Here is a 13,774-nt window from a genome sequence, read left to right on the forward strand (position 1 = left end):
CGTTCTAGGTTACTACAAGCAGAGTTTTTAGGTCCTATAATTAACACCTCTTTTTTTTCATAAATGAGCAGTAAAAAATTACTTGTCATTCAGTTTTTTATATCGACTATGCATTCCTTTAGTTTTTCAAATTGGTAGTCACTCCTATCTTCTTTCTCTGCTAATGTCTCCTCTGCTAAAAGGACATACTACCATAACAAAATTAACAATTCATCTAACTCTCGCATGCTTTTTAAAACATTTTCCTCACTTCTTTGTCCTCCTCCTCCTCCTCCTGCTTCATCTCTAATAGCTGACGACTTTGCAACGTTTTTCATTAATAAAATGAAACACATTAGTGCACAATTTTCCACACCACAATCAGTCAAGCTCATATCACCAGCAAACTTACACTCATTTACATCCTTCTCTTCACTCTCTGAGGCAGAAGTGTCAAAACTCATCCTTTCTAATCACCCTACAACTTGCCCGCTTGATCCAATTCCATCTCATCTCCTTCAAGCCATTTCTCCTGAAGTTGTACCTGCACTCACTCACATCATCAACACTTCCCTCCAAACTGGTGTTTTTCCCTCATCATTTAGACAGGCACGTATAACTCCACTACTTGAGAAACCCAACCTCAACCCATCTCTTTTAGAGAACTACAGACCAGTTTCCCTTCTTCCTTTTATTGCAAAAACACTTTGTTTGAACGAGCTGTTCAAACAAGTCTCTACATTTCGCACACACAACAATCTCCTTGACAGCAACCAATCTGGCTTCAGAAGTGGACATTCAACTGAGACGGCCTTGCTCTCAGTTGTTGAAGCTCTAAGACTGGCAAGAGCAGAATCCAAATCTTCAGTACTTATCCTGCTTGATCTGTCCGCTGCTTTTGACACGGTTAACCACCAGATCCTCCTATCAACGCTACTGGCGAAAGGCATCTCAGGAACAACGCTTCAATGGTTTGAGTCTTACTTATCAGATAGGTCCTTCAAAGTATCTTGGAGAGGTGAGGTGTCCAAGTCTCAACATCTAACTACTGGGGTGCCTCAGGGCTCAGTTCTTGGACCACTTCTCTGTCTACATGGCATCATTAGGTTCTGTCATTCAAAAACATGGCTTTTCATACCACTGCTATGCTGATGACACTCAACTCTACCTCTCATTCCATCCTGATGATCCGACGGTAGCTATTCGCATCTCAGTTTGTCTAACAGACATTTCTTCCTGGATGAAGAAATCACCTTCAACTCAACCTTGCCAAGACAGAACTGCTTGTGATTCCAGCAAACCCATCGTTCCATCACAATTTCACCAGCAAGTTAGGCACATCAACCATAACTCCTTCAAAAACAGCTAGAAGCCTTGGAGTTATGATTGATGATCAGCTGACTTTCTCAGACCACATTGCTAAAACTGTCCGATCCTGCAGATTTGCTTTATTCAACATCAAGAAGATCAAGCCCTTTCTTTCGGAACATGCTGCACAACTTCTTGTTCAAGCTCTTGTACTGTCCAGGCTGGACTATTGTAATGCTCTCTTGGCAGGTCTTCCAGCCAATTCTATCAAACCTTTACAATTAATTCAGAACGCGGCAGCAAGATTAATTTTTAATGAGCCAAAAAGAATACACGTCACACCTCTGTTTATCAATTTGCACTGGCTTCCAATAGCTGCTCGCATAAAATTCAAGGCATTGATGTTTGCCTACAAAACTACCACTGGCTCTGCACCCATTTACCTACATTTGTTACTTCAGACTTATGTGCCCTCTAGAAGCTTGCGTTCTGCAAGTGAACGTCGCTTGATTGTGCCATCCCAAAGAAGCACAAAGTCACTTTTACGGACTTTTAAATTAAATGTTCCCTTCTGGTGGAATGACCTCCCCAACTCAATCCGAGCAGCTGAGTCCTTAGCCATCTTCAAGAATCGGCTTAAAACACATCTCTTCCATCTTTATTTGACCCTCTAACTTTAACACTCACTATTCTAATTCTATTCTTTAAAAAATCTAACTACCTTTCTAATCTTTTTGTATTCTATTTTCTTTTCATTTATTATGCAATTGTATATGTATGTGTGTGTGTATGTGTAAAGACCTCTAACTAGCTTGCTCTATTCTTTTATTTTTTTATTCTATCTGTTTTCTTTTTATTTATTATATTAGTTAAAATCCCATGCTATGTGTACTGTGTTAACCTAACTGAGACTTGTTATAGCACTTATATATCATTGCTCTTTTTGTTGTTTTTGATTGCTTCCACTGTCTTCATCTGTAAGTCGCTTCGGATAAAAGCGTCTGCTAAATGAATAAATGTAAATGTAAATGTATGTTTTGCCGGTCCGCAAATAAATATAGAGCTGAGTATCATCAGCATTACAGTGAAAGCTAACACCATGTTTCCTGATGATATCTCCCAAGGGTAACTTTCTAGTCTATGCAAAAGAAAGTTGTGGTCAATAGTGTCGAACGCAGCACTAAGATCCAATAGCACTAATAGAGAGATAAACCCACGATCAGATGATAAGAGCAGATCATTTGTAACTCTAAGGAGAGCAGTCTCTGTACTATGATACGGTCTAAATCCTGACTGGAAATCCTCACAGATACCATTTTTCTCTGAGAAGGAATATAATTGTGAGGAATTTTTCTAGTATCTTGGAGAGACCAATAAAAAATAAAAATAAAAATTTGTGAATTGTTGGCCTTCTGGAAAGTATGTTAATTTGATGTACATGTACTCAGTACTTGGTAGGGGCTCATTTTGCTTTTAATTACTGCCTCAATTCAGCGTGGCATGGAGGTGATCAGTTTGTGGCACTGCTGAGGTGGTCTGGAAGCCCGAGTTTCTTTGACAGTGGCCTTCAGCTCATCTGCATTGTTTGGTCTCTTGTTTCTCATCTTCCTCTTGACAATACCTCACAGATTCTCTCTGGGGTTCAGGTCTGGAGAGTTTTGCTGGCCAGTCAAGCACACCAACACCATGGTCATTTAACCAACTTGGGCTATGAGCTTCTCCACCCTTCCTGTAGACTCTAGGACCTTGGTTTCCAAATGAAATACAAAACTTTCTCTCATCTGAAAAGAGGACTTTGGACCCCTGGCAACAATTCAGTTATTCTTCTCCTTAGCCCAAGGTAAGACGCATCGGACGTTGTCTGACACCTTTGTGTGTGGTGGCTCTTGATGTCTTGACCCAAACCTCAGTCCATTCCTTGTGAAGTTCACTCAAATTCTTGAATAGTTTCTGCTTGACAATCCTCATAAGGCTGCGGTTCTCTCGGTTGATTGTGCATCTTTTTTCCCTTCCACTCATGCTTGGATACAGCACTCTGTGAACAGCCAGCTCTTTGGCAATGAATGTTTGTGGCTTACTGTGACGATCATTGCCCAGAGAGACACGGGGAGAGCGAGAGATCCAATTGCAGGTAATTTATTAAGGGAAAATCCAAATCGTCGTCAAAAACACTCCAAAGGTCAAAACCAAAAATCAGTCAAAAAACAAATGAACAAATAAACAAAAGAGGGAACAGGAAAGGAAAAGGAACGGGAACTCTGAGGAAGAGAAGACAAGGAGGAATCTCGGAAGACGAGAAGGCTGAACATACGAACAGAAAGGACTCCATACAAACAACAGGAAAAGACTGGTATTTAAAGGGAGGCTAATGACAATAAAGTGACTGCACATGGTGCAATTAACAGGAGTGCAATTACTGTGATGACTTGACAAGACTAGAGGAATTCTAGTGCCTACGGTGAAGTGCCTAAGGGGAAGTGAGCCCACTAGTGGACACCCAGGGAAACAGAGACTACACAGTGTGACACTTACCCTCCTTGTGAAGGGTATCAATGATTGTCTTCTGGACAACTGTCAGATCAGCAGTCTTCCCCATGATTGTGTAGCCTAGTGAACCAAACTGAGAGACCATTTTGAAGGCTCAGGAAACCTTTGCAGGTGTTTTGAGTTGGTTAGCTGATTGGCATGTCACCATATTCTAATTTGTTGAGAGTGAATTGGTGGGTGTTTGTTTAATGTGAGCCAAAATTTACATCACAATTAAAAGTACCAAAGACTTAAACTACTTCAGTCTGTGTGCATTGAATTTAATACAGTTGTTTCACAATCGGAGTTGAATGACTGAAATTAACTTTTCAATGACATTCTAATTTGAGATTCACCTGTATGACAGATCCTTGTGGCACTCTTCTTTTTTTACTGGTGAGAAATGAAATGACTCCCCATTTAAATAAACAAAATTGTAGCGATCGGTGAACGATCTGTGAGTATGTCATGATCTATGGTGTCGAACACAGCACTAAGATCAGGTAAATATAGCAATGAGATGCAGCCTTGATCTGACGTAAGCAGCAAGTCATTTGTAATTTTAACAAGTGCAGTTACTGTACTATGGTGGGGCTTTTTGCACGAAGGAGCACAATTGACCCAGCTTGAATGGTTTTGGGAAGTGACCTAAAGATAACGTCAAGTTAATAATATTGACAAGCGGTTCTTCGGCTACAGGAAAAATACTCTTTCAGTAATTTAGTGGGTATAAGATCTAATAAACATGTTGTTGGTTTAGATACAGTGATAAGTTTATTTAGCACTTCCTGTCCTATGGTTGTAAAGCCCTGCAGTTTATCTTTGGGTGCGATGGATGAAACTGAAGTGTTAGACGCTGTAGAATCTACATTGGCTATTGTATTTCTAATGTTATCTATTTTATCAGTGAAGAAATTCATAAAGTCATTACTTTTAAATTGTGAGGAAATATTTAAATCAGGTTGCATCTGGTTATTTGTTAATCTAGCCACTGTGCTAAATAAAAACCTTGGATTGGTTATTTTCTATAAGTTTGTGGATATGCTCTGCCCTAGCAGTTTTTAGGGCCTGTTTTTAGCTGGACATACTGTTTTTCCAGGCAATTCTAAAAACGTCCAGGTTAGTTTTTCTCCATTTGCGTTCAAGACTATGAGTTTCTTTCTTGAGAGAGTGAGTATTACTGTTATACCATGGCACAGTTACATTTTGCTCTAAGCTTTTAATGTATTAGAGAAAATAGTGCTATTCGGGGAACAGAAACGGTCTTAAAAGATTGTACAGCACAAGTACTTCTATCATTTAAGTGGGTAGAACAAAAGCCATCATAGCAGTTATTTGAGAATTGTCTTACTAGTCATATGGTTAACACTTTTTAGAATGCTGTTTATTACTTACTGCATAGCTAATTAGGAATTAATGAAGAACTAACAGGTGATTATTCATTATCACTCAACTCTTTACTAGGGGTGGAAAGGTTCAACTTTTTCATGGTTCGGTTTGTCTCGCGGTTTTGGTACGGTTCGGTGTGTGCTATGTTTATGGAAAAACTATTCTTAAAAAAAAATATTCTTAAAAAAAAAACTACAAGCAACAGCACAAATACAATGGAGTAAAGTGTAACAGAAATGAGTCGAACCAGACAAATTAAAGAGTCTATCAAAGCAATGTTTGAAACACGAGAGCCAAATTCCTCAGGAAGTCATAAATCAGTTCTAGTGCCACAAGAACCAAGCAAGATGACCAACCAACTTGTTCACACAACAGCTTTCAACATTAACACCACTAGAACAATTATTTACAATTTCAATTCAAAGAAGAGAAATTTGGTGCCAAATGTGTTGTTCGTAATGGAAATGCAACGCTGGACATCACATGTAAACCCATGAGATCAAGTTAAACACTTCCATTGACTTCCCCCACCCAGCAGAACCAGACTGAAATTCCTAAGGGGGGGAAGGGCTTTAAACCTCTGTCTTCACAGAACATCCCTTTGTCAGAGAATGGCAAAGAAACTGCTTTTGTACATATTTATGGACCAGAATGAACTCAAAAAGACTTATAAATGAATCAGTCGATCGCTTCACTCCATATTCATTTATGTGTAACCCACACATTTGACTATCATGTTATAATCACTTATTGTGTATGTTTTTTTTTTATAACTATGGGATAGCTGAAGGATACATAGTCATGTCTGGTATGTGTGTGGTTGAATTTTCTTGTTTGATATTGTCCTGACAATCATTTATTTGTAAAATATATCATAACCTGGTAATAGGAATCATGTCCAAAATTAGACCCTGCAAGGCAGGAAAATTCGGACCACATGCTTGGTAAGATAAACAAATGATTTATGATACCCCCGAGCCAAGACAATATCTGATTGGTCAAGACAACATTTGAGGTGTGGCCAACAGGCCACTTTAAATACCTAGGACACCATAAAATATTGCTTTTAGTCTGCTTTTAGTCTCAAGCTATGCTGCGGCTTTTAGTCACTAGCTATGCTGCTGCTATTAGTCATTTTAGCCTGCTCTTAGCTTTTAGCTTGTAGCTTTGCTACCTAGCTTTAGCTTTTAGCTTCTAGCCATGCTGTTTAGTCATCACTGTTCTTTGAGCGTGGTTGCAGCGTGCTTCAGCCTGCACGCCTGCTTCTACTTAGCCACGATGAGAAGGAACACAACCTAGTCTCGTCAAACTTTATTTATTTTCTTTTCCGGTTGAGAGTTTCGTGTTCTGAGTTAAGTTTTGTAACGTCGAGTCTCCGACGCCTGACCGCGGGTGCCCGTTCAACTTCAACCAGCGCACACGACTCTGCACTTTCAGCCAACGCCCAACAACCACGGGCTTCCCAAGACGTCACTTCAGCCACTACTGAACTTCCAGCCAATCAGCGACACCGGGATACCCCTTTCAACGGGAGTCCCTTTCACAGGAAACGAAGGCAATGTATCCCCAGATATTTGTTGTACTGGTGTATCTAATATAATTTTAACCCCATTGAGGAACTCAATGCGAGCGTTAATTAAGTGATTGATCGTTGCTCATGTCTATGCAATTTAACGTATTGCTGTAAACTTGGGATTCCATATTTCCATTCTCTTAAACTCATCTTTCCCTAACTTTATATCTTCCTGCAACTTGTGTGAATGTGTGAGTGCGTGCGTTTATGTGTTAGATTAGTTTATATGTCTTAGATTTATCTAATAAAGCCTTATTCATATTGAAAAGAGAAGTATCTTGTGTTTTGTGCTTACAAGTTAATGTCTTAAACTGTCGATATTAGTATCCAGCGCAGATTTGATGTTAAACGGCTCGTTCACTGAATCGCAGGGCGTCTCAGTGACCAGCCGTGAAACAGTGATTCTGTTCAAATTCCCTTTTAAAATCTTAAATGATTCCCTTTGAGCTAAATTGACCTGTTTCCGTTACAAAAGATACAAAAAAATAAACGGTGATTTTCAGTATTTTTTAGGTAGGTCTAGCATTAGTTTTTAGCTACATAAATGTAACAAATTAATCAAATGTAAAACATTAAAGATTGAAATCTGAATCTCTCATCTGAAAAGAGGACTTTGGACCACCGGGCAACAGTCCAGTTCTTCTCCTTAACCCAGGTAAGATGCCTGATGTTTTCTGTGGTTCAGGAGTGGCTTAACAAGAGGAATACGACAACTGTAGCCAAATTCCTGCACATGCAGAATGAAAGCAGAAGTTGTAAATCTAGCCAATGCAGCAAAGCAGACATGGGACCGGGTCAATTCCGTTCAAGCAGCTGCACGATAGGAGGACAGTCACAAACTTAAGAAATCAGTTGGCCATCTCACCATTGAAGACAGGAGCAGGTGAAATAACATACGACTGGTGGGGTTGCCAGAAGGGGCGAAGGGCTTTGATGCAGCTGGGTTCCTCAGAGCTAATCTTTCCAATTGGATCCCTTCACTGAAAGTCAGTGACATCGAGATTGACCGTGCTAACTGCCCCAAAGAGGACAATAACCAGGTGGCCATGGACACTTAATTTCACTAAATTTCTTTTTGAAAACTTGCCCCTGTCCTGTACGTTTGTCCGCTAACTGGTCACGCATCACATTTGTTTTTTGTTTATGCAGACCTACACTTTTGATAATGTGCTTTGTGCTTTGTCTTTTGTACATAGTTGTTTGTCAATCCTTTTTCTTTCTTTTTTTTCTTTTTCTTTGCCCTTCAACAGACATCATTACTTTTATTTATTTTGCTTTTCTTTTAAAAACATTATGAATCTAGGTGGATTGGTATCTAGGATACATACTAACATTTACATGTCACTGGCAGTATGGCATTGCTTTTGTTTTTCTTCAGATAGACATAATCTTGACATTGTGAGCACACAATGCAGTTTCTGAATATCTCATCATTGAATGCAAATGACCTAAATTTTCCTATTAAGCGTATCCATATATTCAAATATTTCCACCATAAATCGCTTTCCTGTGCCCTGATACAAGAGTCCCATTTAAAACAGTGCAATGTGGCACACTTTCAAAACAAGTATTGCAAACTGGCAGTCTTCTCTCAAGCTCGTAATAAGACTAAGCAGGTGCTTATCTTAGTCGATGGGGGGTTACATTTAACTATTGAACATTTTGGGAATGATGATTGTTTTTATACGATATAAAATGCATAATGACAGGTTAGCATTGTTCTCCATTTACTGCCAGAATGAGGGTGCATTTTTCACAAATATTTCAAATGTTACTTGAGCTGATCAATTGTCCTTTAGTGATGGGTGGTGATTTTAATGCAATTTTAAATCCTGCACTGGATAAATCTCACCCTGATACTACAGCTAACCCATTCTCTTAAGTTATTGAATACATTTATCACAGAACTTAATGTTATCAATCTTCGGAGAATTTAAAAACTGATCTCAAACTTTTAAACAGTAGTGTGGGAAATATCATTGCAATTTAAATTGTTTCCTATTGTTATATATATATATTTTTAAATGCAGTTCATTCCTATGGTGGAAAGTAACCTTTTTTATTCATATTCTGCTTATTATCTTCAAATTGAATCTATTCGATGATCCCTTTAAATTGAGTTTTTTTTGCTAAATGTTCGTTCATTCTTGTCTCTGCTTGTAAAAGTCGAGTGCTAATTGGCACAGAGTTTGCAGTTTGAATGAATCACATTGACTAATAATGGTAATACTTTGACATTTGATGGAGAGCCAGTAGTTTTGATGACCTTTGTGAAGACTTCAGATGAGTGTCAGTCAGTGTGTGAAGCGAGGTGTGTTTCTAAGTGGATTGTGTGAGCGTCTGTCTGATTCAGTTCGTGGCTGATGTATCTGATCCTCTTGTATTCGTGCGATGTTGGCATCGATCGCTCGGTTCTCTCCTGAGACGCAGACACAGATGATTAGATTCACAGTGATGGTTGTCCTGACGCTCTGGTGTCATTACTGTAATGATGTCTGTGTTTTCACATGATCCAAGCGTCTGGTCTGGTGTTATGGGATATTAATGAGATGTTAATGGTCTTGCTGTGGCTTGTGTTTTGTCAGATTCTGGTTAATTCGGTGAGTCCGTCGCGGCCGGCGCTGCTGTACGAGAGCGTCCCGGTGAGCGAGGGCAGTCCGGTGCTGCGGGACACACTCTTCAGCCCAGACCTGCAGTTCATCTACACACTCACCGACAGACAGGTGAGCACACACACTTCACACACTTCACAGCGCTGGCTTCAGTCACAAATGATCTGGACAGGATGATTTATAATACGGTATTCTAATTGATGGACAATATGTGCTTACTCTCCATGAGAATGTCAATGCAGAAAATAAAAATGAAAATAGGATGCATGTTATGTATAATCCACTGATTCCAGCTGGGGTTATGCTGCACGAAGGGTCTATAAAAGCTTGTAATGGAACGACAAGTTCTGCCACCACTCCACATCAGTGCACACTGATCCACAGTAAAAAAAATATGCATTTTTATTAATTGAAAGCTGGGTATCTGAACGTGTCATGCTGACATGATGTGAAAAATAGAATACACACACAACTCTGTATAGCTATATTTGTGAGGACATTAATTGACACAATGCAATCTCTAGCTTCTTACCCTTGCCTCACTCAAGCCCTTACCCTAGACCTAACCTTTACCCAATTATAACCTGACCCTAAAACCAAGTCTTCACACTCAAACAGTCCTTTAAAGGGCTCTCAGAAAGTGAGAACTGGCCAAAATGTCCTCACTTCGAAGGACTAAAACTCAAATCGGCCCTCATAAAGATAGCTGTAAAAGTGCGCGCGCACACACACACAAACACACACATGCACACACACACGCGTTATCCTGTTTTCAGCAGAAGGGCTCCAGGTTTCCTGTCAATCAAATGCTGATCTTTGTGGTAACTGTCAGATTCTGATCTTTGTGGTAACTGTCAGAAGCTGATTCTGCGTTTTCCATATGCACATGCACACACACACACACACACACACACACACACATGTTTGTTTTTGTGTAAAGTGTGTTCATCCCATAGGTTTAATGGTTTTTATACTGTACAAACTGTATATTCTATGGCCCTACACCAACCCTACCCATAACCCTAACCCTCACAGGAAACTTTGTGCATTTTTACTTTCTCAAAAAAACTCATTCTGTATGATTTATAAGTGTTTTGAAAAATGGGGACATGGGTTATGTCCTCATAAGTCACCCTCTCCTTGTAATACCGGTGTCATACCCATGTCATTATACAGAGATGTGTCCTGATATGTCACAAAAACATGCCCACACATGTTCTGTGTGACTGCAGTGTTTCTCAGATTGACTGTGTGTGTGTGTGTGTGTGTGTGTGTGTGTGTGTGTGTGTGCAGGTGACGCGTGTGCCGGTGGAGCGCTGCTCTCAGTACAGCAGCTGCTCTAAATGTCTGAGCTCCAGAGACCCTCACTGCGGCTGGTGTGTCCTTAGCCACATGTAAGCAAATACACACACACACACACACACACACACACACACAGGTATCCTCACAACACACATTTACTTTAACCAATCTGAACTTTGGATGAAATTTGACATTTTGACATTTGAATATAACACTATAAAGCCTGCTGCATCAGATTTGAAATACAAGATTCTAAGACCTCTATATCAGGGCTGCTGCTGGCCAAATGGGTGTCCTAAGCAGAATAGAATTGTTGTGCCCCCTCCCTCAAAAAACAAAAACAAAAAAACAAGTGAATATTTGAATTTTATAGTCAATATTAAAAAAGGGTTTGACCATCATGTAAGTGTAAAAACAGCAATTATCAGGCCTTTTGGTGCCCTTTGCAGGTATTTGTTATAATGTAAATTGTTTATTTTGGATTACATTATGTATTTTAACAGTGTTATTCAAGGAAACCATATGATTATTTTTAATTAACCAATCATCTTGTTGTTTTATAAAATAAATTTTAAGTCGTGTAAACGAGAATATTAAGTCTTATGTGTTGTTGGTGGTGGTGAAATTATTACCAACATTAAAACACGTTACTAACATCACAGTCAAAAAAGTTTCACATGATTATGAAAAGCTACCTGAAAGTGATGCACAGGCTTCATCTTGGGCTTTCTTATTTTTCTTTTCTCTGTGCTAAACTGTGCTGATGTCTTTTCCCTGATATATATATAGAATCAGAATGAGCTTTATTACCAGGTATGTTTACACAAATACGAGGAATTTGTTTTCGTGACAGAAGCTCCGCAGTACAACATTATGACAGCGACAGAACAAAAAACACAATAAGGAATATAAAATACAAAAAAATACAATATACAAATTGACAATGTATGGCAGGTATATTACAATGAGCATTTATGTATGAACAGGTATATTATGTGCAAAAAATTTAAGTGTACGCTAAATGTGTTAGATAAATAAGTGTATGTATATATAAATATAAATAGTGTAGTGTGTTATTATCAGCTGTTCATGAGATGGATTGCCTGAGGGAAGAAACTGTTCCTGTGTCTGGTCGTTCTGGTGTTCAGAGCTCTGTAAAAGCTCTGTTGAAACAGTTCACCAAATCGAACTGAATCGTTTGAAACGGTTCGCGTCTCCAATGCGCATTAATCCACAAATGACTTAAGCTGTTCACTTTTTTAATGTGGCTGACACTCCCTCTGAGTTCAAACAAACCAATATCCCGGAGTAATGCATGCACTCAAACAGTACACTGACTGAACTGCTGTGAAGAGAGAACTGAAGATGAACACCGAGCCGAGCCAGATAATGACTCGTTCACGAGTCAAGAACCGTTTCTGTCAGACGCGTCCGATTCGTGAACCGAGGAGCTGATGATACTGCGCATGTGTGATTCAGTATGAAGCAGACCGACACACAGAGTGTCTGAACCGAACCGTAAGGCTGAACACTGAGGTCACAGTGATGATTATATGCACCTGTCAAAGTTTTTGTGATTTCTGCATCATTAAAACATGTTTAATTCCCTGTAAAGAACTGAACTAGTTGCATCCTGAAGAGATCCACCAAACAGAGAAGTCACTGTTACCATGGTGATGGCAAATAGGGACCACCTACTTAAAGTATTGCAAATAACTGAAATAAGTAAATAACTAAATGTAGTAACTAAATGTACTTTTTTCTTATTTATTAATACATATTAATAGTTATATTTGTTTTATAATTTTATGATAATATATTTATACGTTGCAATATATCGACAGTTATGCAAATGTCCCCCCAAACTGTCATTATAAAAAATTTACTTTTATATAATGGATTATATTTCTTTTTTCTAATTATTCTTATTTACAAGAAATTATCTAATTATGCAAAGATAATACTTTTTAAATCTAAATGCAAACAAAAATTATCTAAATTTAATACATCTAATTAATTTAATCTAAATTAAATCATGTAGATTTATTCCTTTGATTTTCAAATCTGTATTATCAGCATCATATTGATGAAAATACAGCTGCACATCACAGAAATAAATTACACTTTAAAAGACACTCAGATAGAAAAAAAGTTATTTTCAATATATTGCATGATCTGTTTGTCACTGTCGATATTTCAAATTGTTGTCAAATTGTGTCTGTTCGGTTCATGGCTTGTTGCTCTTTATCGAAGAATGTTTCTTAAATCCCTGGAGAAGACAAATGTTTAGCCCATAAGCAGCTCGTCCCTCACAGTTTACACACTTTTTATTGTTGATTATACTAAAGTTTAATAATACTCAAGGGTGTTGAAGGAGTTTTGTAGATATGTAAGTTTATTCTCTCTGTCCTCAGTTGTTCTCGCCGCGATCGCTGTGAGAGAGCTGACGAGCCGCAGAGATTCACCTCCAGAGTGGATCAGTGTGTGGAGCTCACGGTCCAGCCCAACAACATCTCCGTCACCGTGGCCGAAGTCCAGATCTGTCTGAGTTAGAGCAGTAATGATATTGAAATGGTCTCCTCACCGGCCTTCACAAGAAGACCATTAGACAGCTGCAGCTCATCCAGAACGCTGTTGCCAGGATTCTGACTAACCAGAAAATCTGAGCACATCACCCCAGTCCTCAGGTCCTTACACTGGCTTCCAGTTATCTGTTATGCTGTGCATTTATTGAATGAGCACTGTACAATCTGTCTGAACCGATTGCATTGTATTTTATGTATAATCATTTTCTATTCTTAACGGTTTTAATTAATTTTAAATAAAAAAAAATATATGTTTTTATTAAATTCCTTGTTTTTATTGTGATAACTTTTTAGGATTGTTTTAATTGCTTTTATGTAAAATGCTTTTAATTACCATTGTGTATGAAATATGCTATGCAAATAAAATTGCCTTGCTTTGCATTGTCTTTCCATGCTTCTTCATTGATGTTGAGGAGGGGTACAGTATGCATCATCTCTTCTCAGCTGTTTGGTCATCTCAGATCCTCTTAAGAGCTGGATCCAGACGGGAGCTTGTGTAA

The 13,774-nt window shown here is 38.7% G+C and overlaps 1 protein-coding gene across 1 annotated transcript; it reads left to right on the forward strand.

The window, feature by feature from the left end:
- Window positions 1-9,187: 9,187 nt before the first annotated feature.
- LOC113089412 (plexin-A1-like) lies at window positions 9,188-13,257 on the forward strand. The gene is made up of 3 exons (XM_026256006.1): window positions 9,188-9,498; window positions 10,681-10,781; window positions 13,104-13,257. Exons 1-3 carry the CDS (start codon window positions 9,283-9,285, stop codon window positions 13,240-13,242), a joined length of 456 nt encoding a protein of 151 aa, XP_026111791.1. The 5' UTR covers window positions 9,188-9,282; the 3' UTR covers window positions 13,243-13,257.
- Window positions 13,258-13,774: the final 517 nt, after the last annotated feature.

This window comes from Carassius auratus, chromosome 6 (genome assembly GCF_003368295.1).
Source record: "Carassius auratus strain Wakin chromosome 6, ASM336829v1, whole genome shotgun sequence".
NCBI classification, from domain to species: domain Eukaryota; kingdom Metazoa; phylum Chordata; class Actinopteri; order Cypriniformes; family Cyprinidae; genus Carassius; species Carassius auratus.

What these genes read in the sequence shown, in the direction of transcription:
- LOC113089412 (XM_026256006.1), top strand. Translation starts at nt 9,283, where the DNA reads ATGATCCAAGCGTCTGGTCTGGTGTTATGGGATATTAATGAGATGTTA. An exon ending in ACACACTCACCGACAGACAG is followed by an intron (nt 9,499 to 10,680) that starts GTGAGCACACAC and finishes GTGTGTGTGCAG; the next exon opens with GTGACGCGTGTGCCGGTGGA. An exon ending in TGGTGTGTCCTTAGCCACAT is followed by an intron (nt 10,782 to 13,103) that starts GTAAGCAAATAC and finishes CTCTGTCCTCAG; the next exon opens with TTGTTCTCGCCGCGATCGCT.